The sequence below is a fragment of the Python bivittatus genome, unplaced genomic scaffold, assembly GCF_059951505.1.
Source record: "Python bivittatus isolate LINGU-HERP-01145 unplaced genomic scaffold, Pbiv_v1 ctg000570_np1212, whole genome shotgun sequence".
Classification (NCBI taxonomy): Eukaryota; Metazoa; Chordata; class Lepidosauria; order Squamata; family Pythonidae; genus Python; species Python bivittatus.
This window is the reverse complement of record NW_028277097.1, coordinates 13,656,328-13,676,791: the sequence shown is the minus strand read 5'-3', so window position 1 is coordinate 13,676,791 and position 20,464 is coordinate 13,656,328. Positions and strand designations below refer to the sequence as shown.

General features: G+C 38.6%; 1 protein-coding gene across 1 annotated transcript in view; it reads left to right on the top strand.

Moving 5' to 3' along the window:
- The window catches only part of DCC (DCC netrin 1 receptor), a 603,623-nt gene extending 597,499 nt beyond the window's left edge, over positions 1-6,124 (top strand). Inside the window, exons 29-30 of the mRNA XM_088152996.1 lie at positions 1,446-1,588; positions 6,035-6,124. Of these exons, the coding sequence (XP_088009122.1) occupies positions 1,446-1,588; positions 6,035-6,124 (233 nt within the window). The remainder of the gene's footprint in view (positions 1-1,445; positions 1,589-6,034) is intronic.
- The last annotated feature ends 14,340 nt before the right edge of the window (positions 6,125-20,464 follow it).

The following is a 20,464-nucleotide window of genomic DNA, read 5'->3' as shown; positions in this document are numbered from 1 at the left end:
GTTGCACAGTTAGCTCTGGTATGCCAGCTTTATCAGTACTTAGATTAGGAGGCTCTGCCTGTGGTCACCTCCCATTTGGATTAGTCCAATTCACTTAGCATGGGGCTATCCTTGAAGACCATCCAGAAACCTCAGCTCTGTAGAATACAGCTGCTCAAGAAGTGATGGGAATCCTGAAATTCTCCAATGAAACACCCTTTTTTGAGAGCTGCCCTGGTTGCCACCTGGCTTTGGGGTATAATTCAATATGCCAGTTGTCATATTTAAAACCCTTCATGAGTTTTAAGGACCTGGTTTTCACTGGGACTACCTGTTCCTGGTGGCTTCTGACCACCTCAGAAGATCAGGTGCTAGGGGTGCTTTGTTTCAGGGATTGCCAGGGCCCAAGGAGTCGAGCCTTCCCAGTTTCAGCCCATCTTCTTTGGAATAGTTTACCACCTGAGATCAGGCTAGTCCCAAGCATCTTAAATCTGAGGAAAGCTATAAAACTTGTTAAGTGTTGAGAAGAGCCCTGGGAAGGAAGCTGAGATGAGCTGGAAACTCCTACCCTGAATTCCATTTGGATGTTAATTTCAGATTTTCTTGATAATAGTATTGGTTATTGAAGGTTGTTCTTTTGTCATGCTTTTCTATTATTTTAATCTTCTTGCTGAAAGAAGGGAATGTGAGACACTGAGAGTTCTCCTGGACTGGAACAGCATACAGACCCCAACACATACATTCATTCATACATACGTACATTTTGTGTGTCTTTCTGCATATGCACACATGCACACGCATTTCTGTGTACGAGTGATTTGTATGTGAGAGAAAATGGTAGATGCATAGAAATGGGGGGGGGGGAGTCAATTGATTTTAAAATGCTGCATCTTATTTTACAGGCAACCCACCTTAGTTAGATTTTGTTGTTGTTATTCTGACCTTTTTTGAAGTGTGGCTTCTGGAAAGTGTATGTGTATGTGTGTGTGTGTATATATGTATGTATGTATGTATGTATGTATATGCATACACATATAACACATTTACTTGTTTATTAGAGTGGAGGAAATCTCTACAATTTGTTTCAGTTGTCAAACAACTGAAGTTGGGGAAAATGGGCATTGCACAGATTTTGTGCCTGCGTGGGTGGGTTTCGTTTTCTTTTTCATCTGTTCTCCCTTGCTGGGGGAGAGGGAGCAAGATCACCTTGAGTTGATGGCCATCATCCTTTCAGATACATGGTAAGTCAGTCCAAATATGAGAAGATATATTTCATGAAGGCTCATGCGTTACTCAAGCTTTTATTGTATTTCCATAAGCCTCTTGGGGAGAAAATAACTGTCTGAAAAACAAGATAAATATTCAGGAAGAACATGCATCAGTACGTTTGCTAATGTTGCTTCTGCCTGTTTTTGTGTCTGCTTCTCATGAGTCATATGGAAACGGTTTGCCCATTCCTGTTTCAGCACCCAATCTTCCCAAGGCTCAGGTTAAGACAGCATCTCTTGGACTAGCTGGAAAAGCACGGTCACCTCTGCTTCCTGTCTCGGTACCGACAGCCCCAGAAGCCTCAGAAGAGGGTCACAAACAAGCGGAAGATCCTGCTAATGTAAGAATAAATCTAGCCATGTAGTCTCGGTAAAACGGCTTGAGGATTTTATGGCAACTCCCTCTAGTCCATCCCAGCTGCATTCTTGTGAAAGAATAAAGAGCCCAAAGCTGGATATTATTGCAAACAATAAACCCAACCACCCCATTCACCCATTTTTCTGCTTCTTTCTTCTCCTCCTGACCTTCCTCCTTCTCAAGAGGGGTGGGGCTCTTACCTGGCTTAAAATATGAACTGATCAGACAGACCGAAGGATGCTTTACGTCTCACCTTGCATTCAAGATCTCAAGGCAGTGCTCACAACACTCCCTTCTCCTGTTTTTCCTTACAACAAATCTGTAAGATAGGTTGGGCTGAGAGAGAGTGACTGACCCAATGTCACCCCAACGAGCTTTCATGCCTGAGGGAACACTTAAACCTGGGTCCTCCTCACTCCTAGTCCAACTTCTTAACCCTACACCACATTGGCTGTTGGAAATAACTTCACTGATTTTGCCCAAAGGCCTCTCAAGCTTCTTGAATCTCCCTGGTCTCTTTCAGTGTTATTAGCACAATAGTCCAATAGGGGTGGCATCCAGAGGAATTGGACTTCAACTCCAATTTTCAGCAATGGCCATGTTGGCTGGGAACTCCGGTTGCTGAACTTTGCACATTTGAATGATGCTCAGGTTGGAGAAGCAATTTAGTCTGGGCTGTAATCCATATCCAGGCATTGAACTAAAAATGAAATTTAAAAAGTAGTATGTAATAGTTTAAAAATAATAAGGTGATAGAACAAGAAGTCCCAGGTTATCTCTTTTTAAAATAATTCTGATAATATTTGTAATTACTGAAGCAACCCTGCACTAATCTCAGGAGAGTTAATCCCTGAAGTTTCATGCACATTTAGCAAATGTATGATATGTCTTTTGATTTCCCACCCCCTTCAAGCAAAACTCATGAAGTGATGCAGGCATGAGGATGCTTAGTGTATGATGACATCAGGTCACTATTTCCTTCTGCTTCACTGCATATTATTGTAGAGGAAGGAGGAGAATGAGGCTTAGGAAGAGGCTACATCATCCCAAATCCAAGAAGTCATTTCTGGGAGAAAATCTGCAACATCACTATAGTCACTAAGAATCAACACTGACTTGACTGCACACAAGCAATCAGTCAAAATAATCCTTCTGAGCACCTCCCAGGCGCATGAACTTCAGCTCTCAGAATCCTCTGCAATGGGCATGTTGGCTGAGAAATTATGAGATATGAAACTTACACAACTGAAGGGCTCTGTAGGTTGGGGAAGATTGATACAAGCACTTTCCACACTCACTCTGCATATTCCAGAAAGCTAGCTCCAGAATGGAATATCTTGTGCATATGTCAGGACACCATTCTTAAAACTTTGGCTCTGCTTATACAACTGTGGTGCTGAATGTCAAAGGCCTCTGGTGGTCATTGTGCAATAAGGTCTTAGCAGCTTAAGTGCAACCTCGTGTCCTCCAGAAGCATTAGAATCACCCCCAGAACTCCCAGCTAGTACGACCATACTAATGGGAATTTTGGAATAATGGGAATTCATTTAGAAGACAGTAGGCTGTGACAGACACATACAATTCCTATCCCAGCAGATACCTGCTTGGCTGCCTCTATAAGGATGGTTTCCAATCCATTATTCTTTCTTATCATCATTCAGTGAAGGAAGGACTCATCCCTGTTAAACCTTTTGAAGAGAGTTTTCTTTTTTCTTCTCACATAGTTTTCCTTCATGGTTCCCTTCAGAATGTTTGTTCTGCAGATATCATGGCAGTGGCCATGGTTTAGAGGCCATCTCCTCCAAGTGGTTATGGTGATCAGGACGAAGGGGAAGCGCAAAAGCCAACTCACTGGTGGGAATAATCCAAGATTGTACACTGTTGTCCCAAGGCAGTGTTTGGATGCTTGTAGGCTTCTGAACCATTTCCAAGTCTTGGCAGACATGCTGCTTGAGAAAGATAAGGCAGTCCAGCACCATGCAATTGGGAACAGAGAGGAGAAATGACGACAACGGTTTTGGCTGGAATGGCTGAGTATGAAGAGCTGTGGAATGCAGATCATTTTAGCTCCAAATAACTTATTTTGCAAACAGCTGGGCAAATTATTACTCAAGTGGGTTTCTGTTAGGTCCAGGAGTGGGAGGATTTACCAGAGATAATCGAAAAGGATCTAAGTGCACTCCTTAAGGGGTTGGAATTCAAAGTCTTGGGACCTAAGACTTTAGATTCTAAGCACTGAATCTTTAACATCTGAAATTGATGCCCACTCCTTAAAAAGAATACATTTGCCTGCTCAAAGTCACATAAAGGTCTGTTTTTATTTATAGCTGTACAGCTACTTCTAATTGGCTTGTTGTATGTAGAAATTGACTTTAATCCTATTTAAACTTCCAATAAAAAGATTGTTTTTAAAAATGGGAGAAGAAGGGAGAAGTTTATCCAGATTCCAGGTTGATGAGTTCTAGCATTTGCTAAGATCCCTAACCTGATGAAGGTGCACTCAAGAAGCCTAAGGAAAAAAAAAATTTTTTTCTGCTTCTTCTAAGTTAAAGATGCTACAGTATTGAGAATCAGCACTGAGGAAAATATACAACTAAGATTCTGTAATGCACAGGAAGAAAACACAAGTTGGCCTTCCACATTTTCCTTGGCTCCTGTCAGATTCCTTTCTCTTTTTATATAAATAATAACAACAACAATAACAATAACAATAACAATAACAATAACAATAATAATAGCAGCAAAAGGCAGCTTTACTTGGAACAGCTTCCATCCTGCGACGATACCTTTAACACCATCATACAACAACATCTGTCTATCCCAGGTCCTTGGGAGGGGCTCGATAGGTGGACAAAAATGCCAAATTCAGTCTAAACATCTGGCTGACTGTGAGACCAACCCTAATAATAATACAATCCAAAGGGTTCCTTGCAGTCTTGATAAACATTTGTAGAACATGTCTGCAGCTCGGCATTTTAACTGGAAGTATGATGGGCTGCCAAGGAAAAATGACAAAGTATGGATGGTAGAAAGCATTATGGAGTCTAGAAGTGGTAACCAGGAGAATAGTAAATAGGAATTTTGTTGTTCTGGCAGTCTTTTCCCTTCCTTCCTTCCTTCCTTCCTTCCTTCCTTCCTTCCTTCCTTCCTTCCTTCCTTCCTTCCTTCCTTCCTTCCTTCCTGATGGGGGAAGTCCATTTCTCCCCACAGGATGTTCATCATTAGTGAGCTATTTTTGAGTTGAGCTAATTGAAGTTTACTTATTATATTGACCATATCAAGGTAGAGTAAAAGTACAAAACTCCAAAGGGGTGCTTTGATTCAACAAAGCTTTGACTGAAGAACCCCTGGAAGCAAATTGTTAAATCAAAGTGACACCCCAGATCAAAGCATTGGAGTGGAGTGGCTGAGCTGCTTTGATCCAGATAAGAAAGGGAGCTTTTAAGCAAAATGACTAGCTGAATAGAAATGGACATATCAACAAATCAGTCAGAAGCACAAGATGGAATGACTCAGTTGAAGCCTGCTTTGATTGGGACCATTTTATCATTGGGACAAATGGGATCATTGGGATCATTTTGCCCACCCAAATTGATGTATAAATCAAATTGCAGCTAATCATACATCCCCTATAGCCCAGCACACAGAGCATCCCCTTTAGAGCATTCTGATGGCTGGAAGGAGGACACCATTTTGAAAATCGGTTTCAGTAGGCAGAACAGTTATTGTACAGCCCAGTGCTATGCAGTCTGACTCAGTGAACTGACTCCACTGATTTCACTCAAGCTTCCTCCAAGTAAGTGTGAACAGGAATGCAGCCCTCATGTGTTAATTTCAGAGGTCTACAACTTGTGATTCCAGGACAACAGTTGCCACCTCCCAAAACCTTGAGCGTGACTCTCAGAGACATCCCAAAGTTTCTTCCAGGTCATAATTTTAATGTGAAAGAAAGGAAAAAAGATTAATGATTGGACAGTGATCATATTTAGTGTATGATTTTTAAAATACACTTTATTATAGATGAAATTAAATCAAAGGTAAGGGTTGTTTTTTTTCTGCCCCACCCTCTTTGCACTCTTTGGAGTGCAGCCCCTGACACACCATTTATAGACCAAGTGTAGCCCTTGAATAATAAATCTTCTCATGATAGCATCCTTCCCAAAGAAATATGGAGTGATGGGACCTCTGCTGGTCCTGTCACACCACTAGCTTTAAAGAAGAAGCCTCCATGCATACTGCCACATTGGTAAATCCCAGCTGTCTCCTTTCCTCCCTTCTTGCAAGAGTTTCTCCCCCCACCCCCAACTTAAGCCAACATCCCAAACAAAAGTAATTGAGTTGCCTTGTTACTCACCCTAACTTTGTTGGGTAAGAAGGGCCACACCAGCTTAAATTAGTAAAATAAACTAGCTGCTTGTTTTCTCCACAGGTATATGAACAGGATGACCTTAGTGAACAAATGGCAAGCTTGGAAGGGCTAATGAAGCAACTTAATGCCATCACCGGCTCAGCTTTCTGAAAGGAGTTGCCCAGGAACATTGCAGCATACCAGCCTTTCACAAAGACCACAACCCAAAGTCACATCTCCATGAAGGCCACCAGTACATCACTGAATCCCATTCTAAGGAGGATCTCACAGTCCTCAGACAACATTGTGCAAGCTTATTGGTCAAGCAGAAGTCAGGAATAGAGATGGAAAAGCAATCCTCAGAAGCAAGAACACTGCACAAAAGCTGAGTGCCTCCGAGTGGCCAGTTCTGCCCCACTGGCCTTTGTAGCATGCAGGGAAGGGGTCATACTTATGGCCTGCTCCACACATTAGCCTCTTCTGATGGCTGCTAATTACCAACACTGATCTCCCTCCATGGGGGAGATGCTACCACCTTCATCTGAAATAAAATTTAAATTAAATTTCAGTCTTCTTCCTCAAGTGAAATCCCTGAGAAACTTTAAGGAAGCAAAATATGTTTCAAAGAGACTAGCAAAATTTGGGAATTTGTACATGGAGTTCAAGAGGTTATCTTCTCCTAACAGTGAATCTCATTACCAGCTAAGCCTGAAACTCTACTGGACATGTTATAACTTTGTGCCTGTCCATCTCTGTGACTTACTAGCTATTCCCTCTACCAGGACCTCCCTTTCCCCAAATTTAGCTTTCTAAAGAGTCAAAAGAACTTGTAGCAGTTGAAAGAACTTGCAGCAGTCAAAAGAACTTGTAGAGTTAAAGTCTGAATATTTGTTCAGGACACCAATTAATACCAGCGAGGTGGGCAAATGTTTTTCCATGTTAATTCCCAGCACTAATAATAAGCTGCAGGAGCACCCAGGCTGGAGTATCATGGTTTTAGAAACGAGGCTAACTGTCCCATAAGCCCTGGTCACTATTGCTCTCATTCATAAGAAAAGGAACTATAAGAAAGGAGAGAAGAGATAGGTGCATCAGAAAGACTATACTGCAAAATTATAGAGGAAAAGCATTTAGAAGACACGAGGGACAGGAAGCTGGATTCTCAGCTGAGCTGTAGTGGAGCTCAACCATCCCTAGGTGCTCCTAGAGCTGCTCAAAACATTTTGGATTTGAAATATTTAAGGCTCTAAATGTGCCATTATGGATTCAAAAGGGGATGTTCTGACCATTCTGGGAATGTTTCATTTTAAAAGTACCCCCATTTCACGTTCAAAACATTTGTTTAGAACTCAAAACAGATGTTTTGAGCTTGAAGCACTTTGGGAATGGCTGAGACATCTGGTTCAAACTCTAAACAACAGTTTCAAACTCAAAAGAGTGCTTTGAGCTTCAAGCATTTTGAGTTCAAAACATTTTGCATGCCACCATTTACTGATCATGATCATGATCATGATGACAAATTAAAAGCAAATCTGAAGGTGCAGTTTCAGCATATTTAGAGGGCACCAGGTTGGGGAAGAAGGCTGAACTAGAAAATAACTTGGAAAATTGCTCCAGCTTTTAAATATAAGTAACACAAGTAATTGCCTCTTCTAGAGAAGAAATGGCTTCACAACTTTTACTAATTTTGCTTATGCCAGTTCAATTTCTAGATTGATTACTCTATGTCAAAGCCATATGGATGCTCCTCTTCACCAATTAGGAATCTGTGTGAAGAAGCTTCTGAGTCATTCAGTTTCCCAGCCACAGCTATTCAGCCAGGATAATATGTGAAACAGGCCTAAGAAGACTTTGTTGTCCTGCTACAAAAGTCGATAGGGTTGATGGGTGCGTGTACATCATGCAAGTGCATTGTGACGTGTTGAAGGCCACTGTGGATTCATCTGTAATATATACCTCCTGTGGTTTGGGTTTCGGTTTTGTCTCCATACATCAGAGCAACAGGATCATCACATAGCATCAAAGGGTTGGAAATAATATTCTTAACAGCACAAAACATGAAGACAAAAACCTTCTAATGCTTTTTTTTAAAAAGAAAAAAGAAAATTATTATATTATTTCAACCACTCACTTTGCAGAAATGGAAGATGGGAAGAAATCATCCACTTAGCAAGCATTTGCAAATCTCCCCATAGTTATTCAGAGGGTAAGTGCAGAATAGAGTTAATGTGCAGCAGTGGCAAACATGCATCCTGAAACTAACTTGCAGTCATTTGGCTTATAAGCAAAAAACAGAGGCATATATTAAAGATCTGTTGGGGTCTCTGCCCTACTGAACCACCTTCAACAGAAATAGCAAGGGAAAAGATTCCCCCCTTTTGCTCTTTCTGTGCATCGTCTTGATGCTCCCAAGACTATTCAGTTTCATAAATCCACATTCAACCATCAAGGAGGACAACTTACAGTAAATGCTGAGTGTTGCTACCATCACTCATGTCTTAGGTGCAGGCAATGAGTGGAGAAGAAGAAATCAATGGCTGGGTTGTATAGCTTGTTCAGCCAACAACTGAATTCCTGGAATGGAGTGACACTGCTAGTATTATGTTGCAAGGTATGACATTTGCCAGCACTGTCGGAGTGTTACGCCCAGCGCTAATGTTTACAAACAAGCTACAGAAAGTCCTTCTGTAACAGTTGTCATATTGGCAGCAACCAGTGGATAAAAATAAAGGTGATCTGCACTCTTTACATCAGCATGCCGGTTATGAACGCAACTAATGACTTCTAAAGTGTAACCTCCCACTCGCATTTCAGTATTTTTTTTTTCCATTTTACTTTCTTTTTCAGTGTTTATTCACTGACATCTCTAACTGGTGACATGAGCAAAGTGGTGTGCACACTTCCAACTGCTGAACTTTCTGCATTCATTCAGAGTTCATTCTTGTTTCTACAGGCAAATCACCAAAAGGGAGCCAAATTTGCATATTTATCAGTGATGAGGTTGCAAAAGCCCAATGAGAAAGTTTCAGTAGAGTTACTGTTCTCTGCAGTGCTTTTGATTTCAAGCCTGAGTAGGTCATAATTTAAAAGAGCATGGAAAGGAGAAGGGATCTTTACATTCTAATAGCTCTTTTTTATTAGGAAGGTAATTATATGTAAATTCCTGAATAAAATGTCTGGAATAAAATGGCACGGGATCACAAGTCAAAACCCAGCAAACTTTAAAAAATAAATAAATGGCATGCTGTGCTGCGTTCTGAGGAGGTCTCGGAGTTTGAGGAGAGACTTCAAATGCGTTAGAAATACTAGTGTGAAAGATTACTTCCCACCAATACTGTTGTTTATTCACTTAGCCAGGGATTTTAGTGCACCCTGATTTAGTATGAGGAGTTGAGCTTTCATCGTTCTGACTGATTGGAGGTGGCACCCAGATGCATCCAGCTGGACTGAAGCTGCACAGCTCAGGGTCTTGCTTCAATGAGAGCTGGAATGACAAGATTGCTTTCCCAATTAGCAGAATATCAGAAAAACAGGGAGGAGATCCTCTCTCTGAATGCTGATGAAGTTCATAAGGCCAGGTTCTAATTCTGCAGTGAAATAGCCAACCGCTGGCGAATTGGTAAGAATGTGACAAGGAAAAGTGTTTTGTTCTTTCGGTAAGATTTGTTCCTGCATTTTCAAAACTTCCTAGCAGATGCTCTCATCTAAGGCTCTGTCTTTGGATAGTCAGAAGCTGGGAGTGCATGTTTTGAAGATGCAACAAGTGCCTTCCCATTCAGTTGTCTTCTGACCTTTATGGAAGCAGTGTCACCTCGGTGTCTTCAAAAGCTGTCCTTTCCTTTCTTTTGTTTCTTTTACCGTAGTACACGCTGCTTTTTTGTCTTAGTTGTATGGTTCCAATTCTTCCTTTTCCACTGGCTACTCAGTGTCGTTAATCAAACTGTACATCTGCAGTACAAACAGGCACCACAGGGTACCACAGCTATGGAAGGAAAGCACCTTCAGATGCCCCAAACTATTGCCTGATCTAGGCGAACACAGTGTTGATAGCGATCAGAATTAAAGAAGCACGGAGAAATCTCTCATCAGGAATGTGTGCTTTGTCTGGGGAATGGAGCTAATGAAAAGAGTAATCTGCAACCATGAATGGTTTCTTTTATCTATGCCTAGTCAATCCTGGACACACCTGGGAGGATCGTAATGTCTGACACTGCTAGAATGTTTGCATCCTCTTAGAAATTAATTCAAGCCAGAATTCATTAATTCCTTCCACATCCAGGTTATTGAAACCCCAAACTTGAGAATGAGAATGTGCCCAATTCTATCACAAAAAATCCTGATCTTGTATGGCCTGTCTTAGTACTATAGAAACATTATCACCATTTCATTTCTTACTTATTCTCAAGATGTTTGATATCAAACTTCTGGGCCTGTTTAACAGATTTAAAACCATCTTACAGGCAGGAATGTAGATAGCCTTTTATATCTCTGAAACATACTTCCTTCCCATAATCATCTGGAAGAAGACAATGTTCAGAAAAGTGTGTAAGATAAAGTTAGTTATCACAGCTCTTAGTTGAAAGGTATCACCCTCTAAACTTGAATTGTGAGTTGTATGAGAAGGAAATTCTATATGTTTCTGTCTTATCCTCAACAATCTTCCATCGCTGCAGTACTTGTCAACCAAAATGTAGCTTCAGTACCAGTCAGCTTGGCTAAAATCATCCACTATTACCATACTTGGACATGTCTTCAACAACAACCAAGTTATTTAATGAATAAAACAATGGGACTCTCCGTGAGTAAGTTAAGAAGACCAAAGTTAGTCTGATGTCTAGAAGTTTCCATCTTTTTCTGTATAATTGACGTTTCTAGCCCTAATATTCTCAGATCATCATCTATAATCAAACTAACAACAAAAGGTTGTTCTCACAAGAGATATTAAATGATTCGATCTCCATCTTCAACTTTCAGATATTAAGGCTTCTAATAGGCTTCACCTGGAACTTGGAGGCTAGCAGGCAGAAATTTCAAAAGCAGCTCTTTGATAAACTAGCGTTTATTTCAGATACTAGGATAGCTGTAATAAAGCAGAACAGCTGCAACTGCCATCTATGAGCCTCAAGACATACCTATAGCAGTCCCAAGGTTCAAACCTTATTCATTTTTTCCTGTCTGGACATCCCTGTGGGCTGAGGGAAGATCATTGTTCAGTGGGAGGGGTGGTTGCTATCTCTGCATTGTTATCATAGCCAATCTCAAACTCTGTTTCAGTCTCTGGTCTCAGGCTCTCTGCATCTGAATTTGGTGCTTCACCCCCACTCCCACCCTCCAGCATAGACTTTGACATTTCTATCTTTAGTTACTGGATATATTTAGAAGCTGAGTAAGCAGCAACATTTAAATCATTTTTTTTTTTTAAAAAAAGTAGCAGACTTTGAAAACGCCCACAACTCCAACCACATACATAACATCTGATCACCAAAAGCATTTTTGCCCTTTACATTTTATAGCAGCACCCAGAAAGGGGTTCTGCCATTTCCATATACAATGGAAGACATAAAAACTATGAAGGGTTGGGTCCTCGCCATTGTCAGATTTGTCAGCCTTACTAAGTAGACCAGACAGAAAACATGACCAGATGAGCTAATTCTACTTTATTGTAACACTACATTGACAGAATCTTGCAAGTCTGAAAGTACAGTTCTCCTGCCTTCACCTTTACAGCCCAAGAACTTAGGGAGGGTCCCTTCTGATTCTCTTGCCCTGTCCATTATCCAGCTGCGATACTGTCGCAGGGCTATACTGTCTCTTATCTGACCGTTCCCTAGGCAGCATCTCTTGGCCCGGTCTCCCAAGGTCTTTCCCAGAGACCATTACAGATTAGGCTGGTCCACTGTACTTCTGCCCAGATATATATCCTAATTACCTAATTGTTTGCAAAGACAGCTATGTTAGAAACCTACTCTACATATTCCAGTTACCGTGGAATAATTTCCTTCACTTTCAGAGGTTTACATATCAGATCTTATGTTTGAACTATCTGTAGTACTCAGAATTTTCATTCAATATATTACAGGCATACTTTTATTTCTCTGTTTCAGGAACCTATCGGTACTTCTGCCTATTGATTTCTGTCTTCTTGGTCACTGTGTATTCTTGTTGAGGATGCAACATTATATTGTACAGAAAGATCTGCATTTCACCTTTGATCATGATCAATGAGCTCAGCTTATACATCAATTTGGGCAAAAATCCTGTTAATTGGGTTCATTTAGAGAGTATACTTTTTTCTTTTTGCAATTTTGTGTCTATGGTAACAGCTCTTGCATTCTAATTTTGTTTGCCTATGATAAAAGACTGCACTCAGATTCTTAAAGTTGTCTAAATATACCATCCTGGTATGGAGACAGAAGCCAAAACCAAATAAGAAACTTCCTTCTTCAGAAAAGCAGATGTATGGATTTTCTGAGGATTTAACTTCATTGAATGGCTTCCTTTGGGTATAGAGTCTCTGCATCTCCATTATATTTTGACTTCTTCAAAAATTAATTGATTTAAAGTGATTATATATTCATTGTCCCTTGATGGCCATATCAACTTTAATTCACAAAACTTCTTCACCTATTCAAAAGTAATTTTTTACATCTCCCAACAGGGTCAGAATTATTTTTTTCAGCATCAAATTAGGATATTGTATCCTTATTCACTCTTCTCTCAGTCTCTACGTGTGGAGTTGGCTGGACCTTCCTTGTGATGAATGGAACCTATTATTGAACATGATTGTCTTAGGTGGCCAGCTGGACTTCTTGTTTTAATACCATGTTCATCTTGGAAGATCTTAGGATCCTGAACAAAATTGCTTTATGTGAACAATTTCTACAGACTATCTCCTGCATTTTCTCTCTATATCTGATCATATAGTTTGAGAAGGTATTGTTTAACATGTGCTGAGTCTAGAACACCTGTTTCCCTGTGCTTCTCTGGCTGCAATTGATGTTTTTGTTGTTTTACAAACTCTTGAGCATGATCTTTATAAAGGTGTTTTTTTGTTGTTTTTTTGTTTTTGTTGTGAGATAAAATTAGTGGCAACAAGCTCTGCATGTAGAACATTTGAAATGTCCACTCTCCACAGGGATAAAGTATATGTCTTTCCAGCTTTACCTCTTGGGTTATTGTTCTTGACTGCCAGTGGAGGTCATCCCCAGTAGGTAGACCAGACCATAAAATCAACTCCACAGGAAGCCTTTTATTTTATTGAGATTGGCTATAATAATAGAATCTACATATCTCCATCAAGGTCACCATCTTTATTCACTACAGTTGGTGAAGCAATCATTTCCACTAGTCTTAACAGTTCTTCAAGCAGAGATAAGGCTTGATAAATCAACTTTCTTCTGCAGTGTTCTTCTATTTGATATGTTTTCCACATACCTTAATCAAATTGTATTTATGCAATGACATAGGAATCTAAATGCTTATACTAGTATTTACTAGTATAAGTAAAGCAGACCTGTAGAGTTTTTCACTGACCCCATCAATATTCACTTCATATATGCCATTTTTTAGTTTACTACTACTATTTTATGGACATGCTCATACTATATCAGATAGGTAGAAGGAATTCATCAGGTCCTCATATGTTAGGAAAAGTGTGCATGGAAAGTGAAGTATCAAACCTTTGAGTTGAGCTTTGATGCAGAATCAAAACAACCAATTGCAAATCACCATTCCAAGGATATCAAAGGATATCTGATAATAGACAATGAATGTAAATGATGGTTGGATGGATGGATGCTTCTTTGTTATTGCCCAGAATATATACAGTAAGTAAGTTCTAGGTTTCTGATACAGTTCAGAAATAAACCTTTTCCATCTCATAAACTCAGATGATAAATAAATTCAACCCCCTGTGAAGTTTTTGTGCAGATCTTAATGGACCTATCACCAAGCCTTCAATGAAATAGTTGACCTCTTCTCTTTCTATTCAAATTCACCAATTAACTTGTAATCAGGCATCACTATGGAGACGTTTTCAATTCTTCAGCACATAAGTATGCATCCCAAATGCAAGGATCAGTGGAAGCTTTAATGCCCATAAATATTAATGTTCTAAAATTAAGATCTATAGAAATTCCATCACATTAGACTTTTACCTAGGACACTGCTGTGCATGCTGAAATAACACAAGCTCCATTAAAGAACTTATTCCCATGGTTTCTGATTATCTTAGATGGACATCAGATTTATGTGAAGTGTGTTTCTTATAAATACTCCAATCTGTGAAAGTGTCAGGACACTGAAAGGCCATCAACAAGGGTTCCCTTTTATGATGCCTGACACTATCAATTTTGTGGAAGGAAATAGCAAGACCAAAGACAAATTGGTGTGCTGACTATTCCTTAGAAGAAGAAGAAAAGACTAATATGTGATGTGTTCCATATCCTACTCGCCCTTTAAGCAGAAAAGTGGGATATAAATCAAATAATTGCTATAATAATTTCATCTCCACGTTCCAATCCTCAAAACATTTCTGAGTATTTAGCTTCAGGCACGGAGTATAATTCACTGGTACCAGTGTACATTCCAATCCCTCTTAGAAGAGAATGGAAACACTTTGCAGAATAATTCCCAAGGTATTTGAAATCAGGAAGGTTAAGTATTAGTATATTATTTCCTTTTCACCTTTCTGATTCCCTCTCCGGTTTGTTCACACCCTCAAAACATGCAACTGTCAAATATATCCACTATGCCATGGATACTGCTTTTTTAAACAAAAGTAGAAGAAATTTAAACTGCACAATAGCTGAAGCTAAGAATGAAGCAAGATTTTTTAAAAGATGAGTTAAAACCTATAGAATAAAATAAAAAAAATACCAAAAAAAAAAAAAAAAGGACACCATACAAACTAGGCAGTGGTGAGGCAGTTGTCAAAATCTAAAACCATATGAATTAAAATACAATTAAAATATGACTAAATACAATTGAAAAACCTGGGAAATTTTAAAACAAAAGTCTTTACCTGCTAATGTGAGTGTCTACTGCTGCATAGCAAAGTCTTAATCTGCCAAATAATCCCTTGGGTTTCTCTGTATACATTTTCTGTTTAGACTGAGGTTGCCATCTTTCTGCAAATTTGATTATCAATTATTTTCTCCCAAACATTAGGGAAAGGGGAATATATATTAGACTGTGAACGTAACAAGAGCTCTGAACCAATGTGAAAATGAAAGACTGTTCTCTGTACTCTTGAAATGTTCTACAGAAGGTACATAAAGCTTTTCCTGCTTTCTTGCGGTGAAGAATTGTAATACATTAGTTAAACGGGGAACAAAGTCCAGATCCATTTGTACTGTTTTAAAGAACCGTTACGGCAATGTCCTACATATATAATCAATGTTGCAAACTGACATTTGTTTGGGATGGAAAGATGGATTTGTTCAGGGTCTCTCCCACAATTACCTGTACATTTAAATTACAAGGAAGAGCAATCTTTGGAAAAGCTGTTTGGCCATCACCTTTTTAACAGCAGCTTCTCTGACTTGCTTATTTCCACAAAAAGTCAGACTCTGAAGTTATGCATTTTGCCTAGTCTCTGAGCAAATCCTTTGTTTCTCAGTCCCCCTTTTTTCTTCTTTTTCCTTCTTAAGAACAGTAATCACCCTCTGGTGTAATCTGTGGTAAAGTCACCCAAGGCCAATGTTATCTCACTGTATTGCTGTAGATGTCTTTTGATGAAGAATGAGGAAGCGATGCTTGATAGATGAAAGGAACAATGCTGTTTTTATTCTTGTAAGATAAGCTTGGCAATTTTTACCTTTGTGAATTGCCATCATAACTGGGATGTGGGAGGGAAGGGAGGGAAAACGGGCCCTTTTTTTATAAGTAATATTTAATTTATTATTTAGAGTGGTTTCTTTGGGATAATTTATGAGTGGGGCGGGAGGGATATCTGGTATGAAATCTAGAGACAGAACATAAAACTGTGGTGTATCTCATGAAGCTGTCTATGGTTTTCAACTTAGACTGCACTCCCTCAAGTGCCCATGTAGTCTTACACAAGGAAATCTGAACCAGTCATATAGTCTAAGCTTTTTGGGCTTTTTTTGTTTTGTTTTTCAGGAGACTCAAAAAAGTAAAGAATGGAGATACCTGTCCATTTCTCTTTTTTCAGTTTCCCCTTTCTCCGGTCTTGAATTAGTGATCCCCTATGACTATGTTGTTTTCTAATTTTTAACGAAGGAAAAACAGCACAAGTATTTTTGTGCCTGTTTCTGGTCACACAGATGTTTTGTATTCTATGTTCCCTACTCTCTACATCTCTGCAAGTCATTTTCCTTAATATAATCAATAGTGAGGTATAGTTGTGTTACAGACCATATATTAGTTTGGAAAGTGTGGATTAGATTGGTTTGTATTAAAAATCATCCCTCTTCATTTCCCCAAAAGTACTTTTATAGTAGTAATTTACTTGTGTAGTTAAATTGACTCAAGCAGAAATCTTACCATCTACAAACATCTAGGTAGTCAATTGAAAATTAGTCACTGTAATCCATTTTTAAAAATGTATGTGCCATTTTTAAATGAAACACCCAAGCCAGAAGCTGAGCTTTGTGTGCATAATTAAAGCCAGGGTTCTTGTTCTCGCTGAAATATTTAACCCATTGCTGGATTGAGGTTGATATGACTGGATGTCTCACCAAATAAAAAGTTTCTCTTTACTATACCCCTATACCTGGTATCTTGTATGACCTACAATACGGATTCTAGATGAACATTTATTGCTGCAATTATAAGTGGAGATGCACAAAATACCCTGTATTTCCAAACAGCTCAAAACGAATTTCTTCTGGCCTTTTCCAGATGTTTTCTGACACTGTTGTGACCTTTCTAAAAGAGTTCCGAACTCTTCCAAGCTCAGACACCAAACTCCAAGCAGGTGTTTTGAGGGAAAAAACCAGAGCTATTTTTAACTCAGAATATTTCTAGAATAGTTCAGACATCGTTGAAAGACTTCCACCATGGTCAGAATAGTTAATCCAGACTCAAATCACAGCGTTAGTCCTCAAAAAGTGATTGAGTTTGAAATATTTTGTGCACCTCTAACTTCAGGTACCCGTCAACTTCTCATAACTTTCTCTTTCAAGTGGTTTTTTTTTTCCCCTTTTCCTTCCATTCCCTCATTTTTTAAAAAAATAATAAATCTGATTTTTGGTAAAACAATTTCAAATGTACTGAAGTTCTTAATTCTCTATCAGTCATATGATATGAATTATAGTCAGTTGAAACAGCAACACTTAGATTTTGTGCTAAGTTCTGGGTGGGCACTAAGTTGAAGGTCATGTCCCTTTAGGTTGGTTCCATAGACAAACGTAATTGTTTGGAGCATGCTAAGTCCCATCATTACCACCTGTGTCTTGAACTGGTTCTACCTGAGTGAAGACAGCCTTAGAAAGTTTGTAAAAATACCTATAATTTGTCAAGAATTCAGGCAGTCCCATTGATCTCTCTACATTCTTTGAACCAGTGATCAATATTATTGAGGATTACTTGACCAGGACGGTGTGTGACTCTCCCAATTTCATTTCTTTATTTGTTATGCATAAATTTATGCCAGTTGTTATCATAAGTATTGGAGCAATCTGGTGGAACCTACAGGTAAGGGTAATTGGGTAAGAATCCAGTTTTTCAGTGCTACTAATTTTAAAAGAAGATTCAATGGCTTATTGAAGATACATTTAACATACGCAATTCTTATAGCTTACAAAGAGTTGTGCCTATCCAAATTTTAGCTAGCATATATGGAACTGGTTTGGTTCAAAAAGAACAAAATAACGATTTTTGTTTTCTTTTCATCACATTCCTTCTTCCAAAGAGCTCAGGGTAGCAAGTTACTTGTTTTATCTTAACAAGAACTCCAGAAACTGACCATAAGCTATGTCATATAGGTTCATTCAGATTGCTTCTCTACTTCCTGAATCCACTTCTCTCCTCTTTAAAATATTCATTTTTCCTTATTTTCATTGCTATTTTCTAAAACGACATACAAATTCCATGATGACAACCTGAATTTATGGTCAAGTATACAGTTTACAGGAAACGAAGCCAACCCTAGCTGTTTGGATTTCTCTGATACGTATGTTTCTGCTATTTACACATTGCCTTTTTAGAACAACAGCTTAAAATAACAACATTCACCTAGATTCACTGTTTAAATTAATCTTTACTGAGATTAATTTGCAAATTTTCTTAGCCCAGAAGCAGATTTTTAAAAGGGCATACGTTTAGCTTAATGTGCACAATTTATTCCAGATGCAGATTTTAATTTATGAGATAGTTTTGTTTGGAAAGTTATGTTTTAATAGATATATTTAAAGCACCTAGCTATAACTGATGAGAATCATGATGTTAACTTGGGGGGAGAGGGAGGGAGCTGATTTTTTAAAATTATTTTTTAAAAATGAACATTAAGTTCCATCGAGTTTAATGTGGCTTACTTTCAGGGAAATAAGTATAAAATACCAGGCTTGACCATGATTATTTCACTGTATTCATTTATTTGCAGGGACTGAGTGTTTTAAAATCAGTGAGACTGTCCAGTGGGAAATTCTGCATGGAATTTTGTGTGTTTTCATTCATTTCTATTGTACCTGTGCAGAGCAAATTCCCAGTAGGTTGACCACTTGAATACAACATGTCCCTTGGTTGCTTAAAGTGCTATAAAAGTTGTTCCTACATAATGTGTGAATATAAAAAGGAAGACTTTTGTGTGACTAAATTTAGTGTGATTTTTTTCCAGCTTTATGTGGTTTCCAGATTTTCATATTTTCATCCTCAATTGTTACACAGAAGTTGTTCTTTTCTACTCACTTTCTAAGGTCTTTGATAGAGAATCTACCACCTAGGCTGGGATGCATTCATTCAACAGAAATGAGTTACACCACAGCTTTAATTAGCCTTAGCGGGAAAAAATATTGTTACAAAAAGCCTAAAATTAGGCATTTTGAGCCTACAAAGGTTTTCTTTAAATTGTTGGACTTTAGCATTGTTAACCAAATTAGATTAGTGACTGCAATATTTAAGTGTAAATCTTGTTCTACCGCGAAGGGAACTTGCTTAGGGTTTGAAATAAATGACTGTTTCTACACACAATCTTGTATACTATATGCTACACAAGGAGAAAAGGGGGGTTTTGTAATGTACTGTAGAACAGTCTCATTCATTTTTTTATAGAAATGTTATTCCAATGGTGCATTTTTTTGTTTAATAAAGTTTTGATACAAAAAAAAAAGTCTTCCCTTTTTGTCAGCTTCATTCATCAAAAACCAAAAAGACATTAGGTGAGTTACATATGAATTCAAACGTCTTCAGCATAACAAGGCAGTTACAATCTTCATTCACTTACTTCCATTCAAATTATTGCAAATATATGACACATTTTCCTTTTTTGTGCAACTGGGGAAAAAATGACTATGTAATTTCATTCTTTTTTAGTAGTGGCACCTAGACTGGAGACTGTTCTTCAAGAGGGTGACTCCTCTTCCTCAGCACCAAAATTCAAATGACACATAATTTGAGACTATGGATTAGAATTTCTTTTGTTTTTATTGTTTCTTTTGTTACACTCTGACACTGGTTTCTTCGCCTTGAATGTGAATGACAGCTTCACCTCTTTTTAATTCTTAAGGAACCTTTTTTCTTCTTAAGGAACCTTGTGGAAGTGGGTAGATGGCAAGGCTGGGATTGCATCATGAGAAATACAGAGGCAAGCGTATAAACTGATTTGCCAAAATCCAAAAAAGAGGCAAGTCTTCATTAGCCTCTTCAAATTCATAAAATCATTTTGCTGACTTCTATTAGTTAGATGATACTTTGGAAAGAGAGCTAGACGTCTAGCAAAAGTTGCTTCTGATGGGCTTCAACATAGGAGTGGGAGTGGACATACACAAAACTTGTCTCTATCAAACACAGAACATGTGTACCCAATGCTTTATCTGCAGAAATTCTATTTTACATATAAGAAATCCAGGAATAATCCACAACTCTGTAACAGAGTTACATAGTTCATATCTTAAGATGGCCCAGGAAGAAGGTTGAATCTTCTATATTCTTTAAAAATGATCAGATATATAACTCTTGGAGAGTTCAGCCAATTAAAATTCATAGCATTAGTCTAAGTACAAAAGAGAGAGAGGGTAGTATAGTGGTCCAGGTGCTTGACTAGGAGCAGGGAGACCCAGGTTCTAGTCCTCCCTTAGGCACAGAAGCCAGCTGGGTGACCTTGGTCCAGTCATACCTTCCAGCCTCAAATCAGCAATAGACCCTGCAACAACTGATTGAAAAACAAAATTCCTCATTGCATCATGGTTTGATAGCTTTCTATGCGCAAAGCAACCAGACCCTGCAACCACATGGTACGAATGCTAAGAACCACAGCAATCTAGATCAGGGGTCCACAAACTCTTCAGCTCATTGACCCCTTCATGAAGTTTCAGATTGGTCACCAACCCC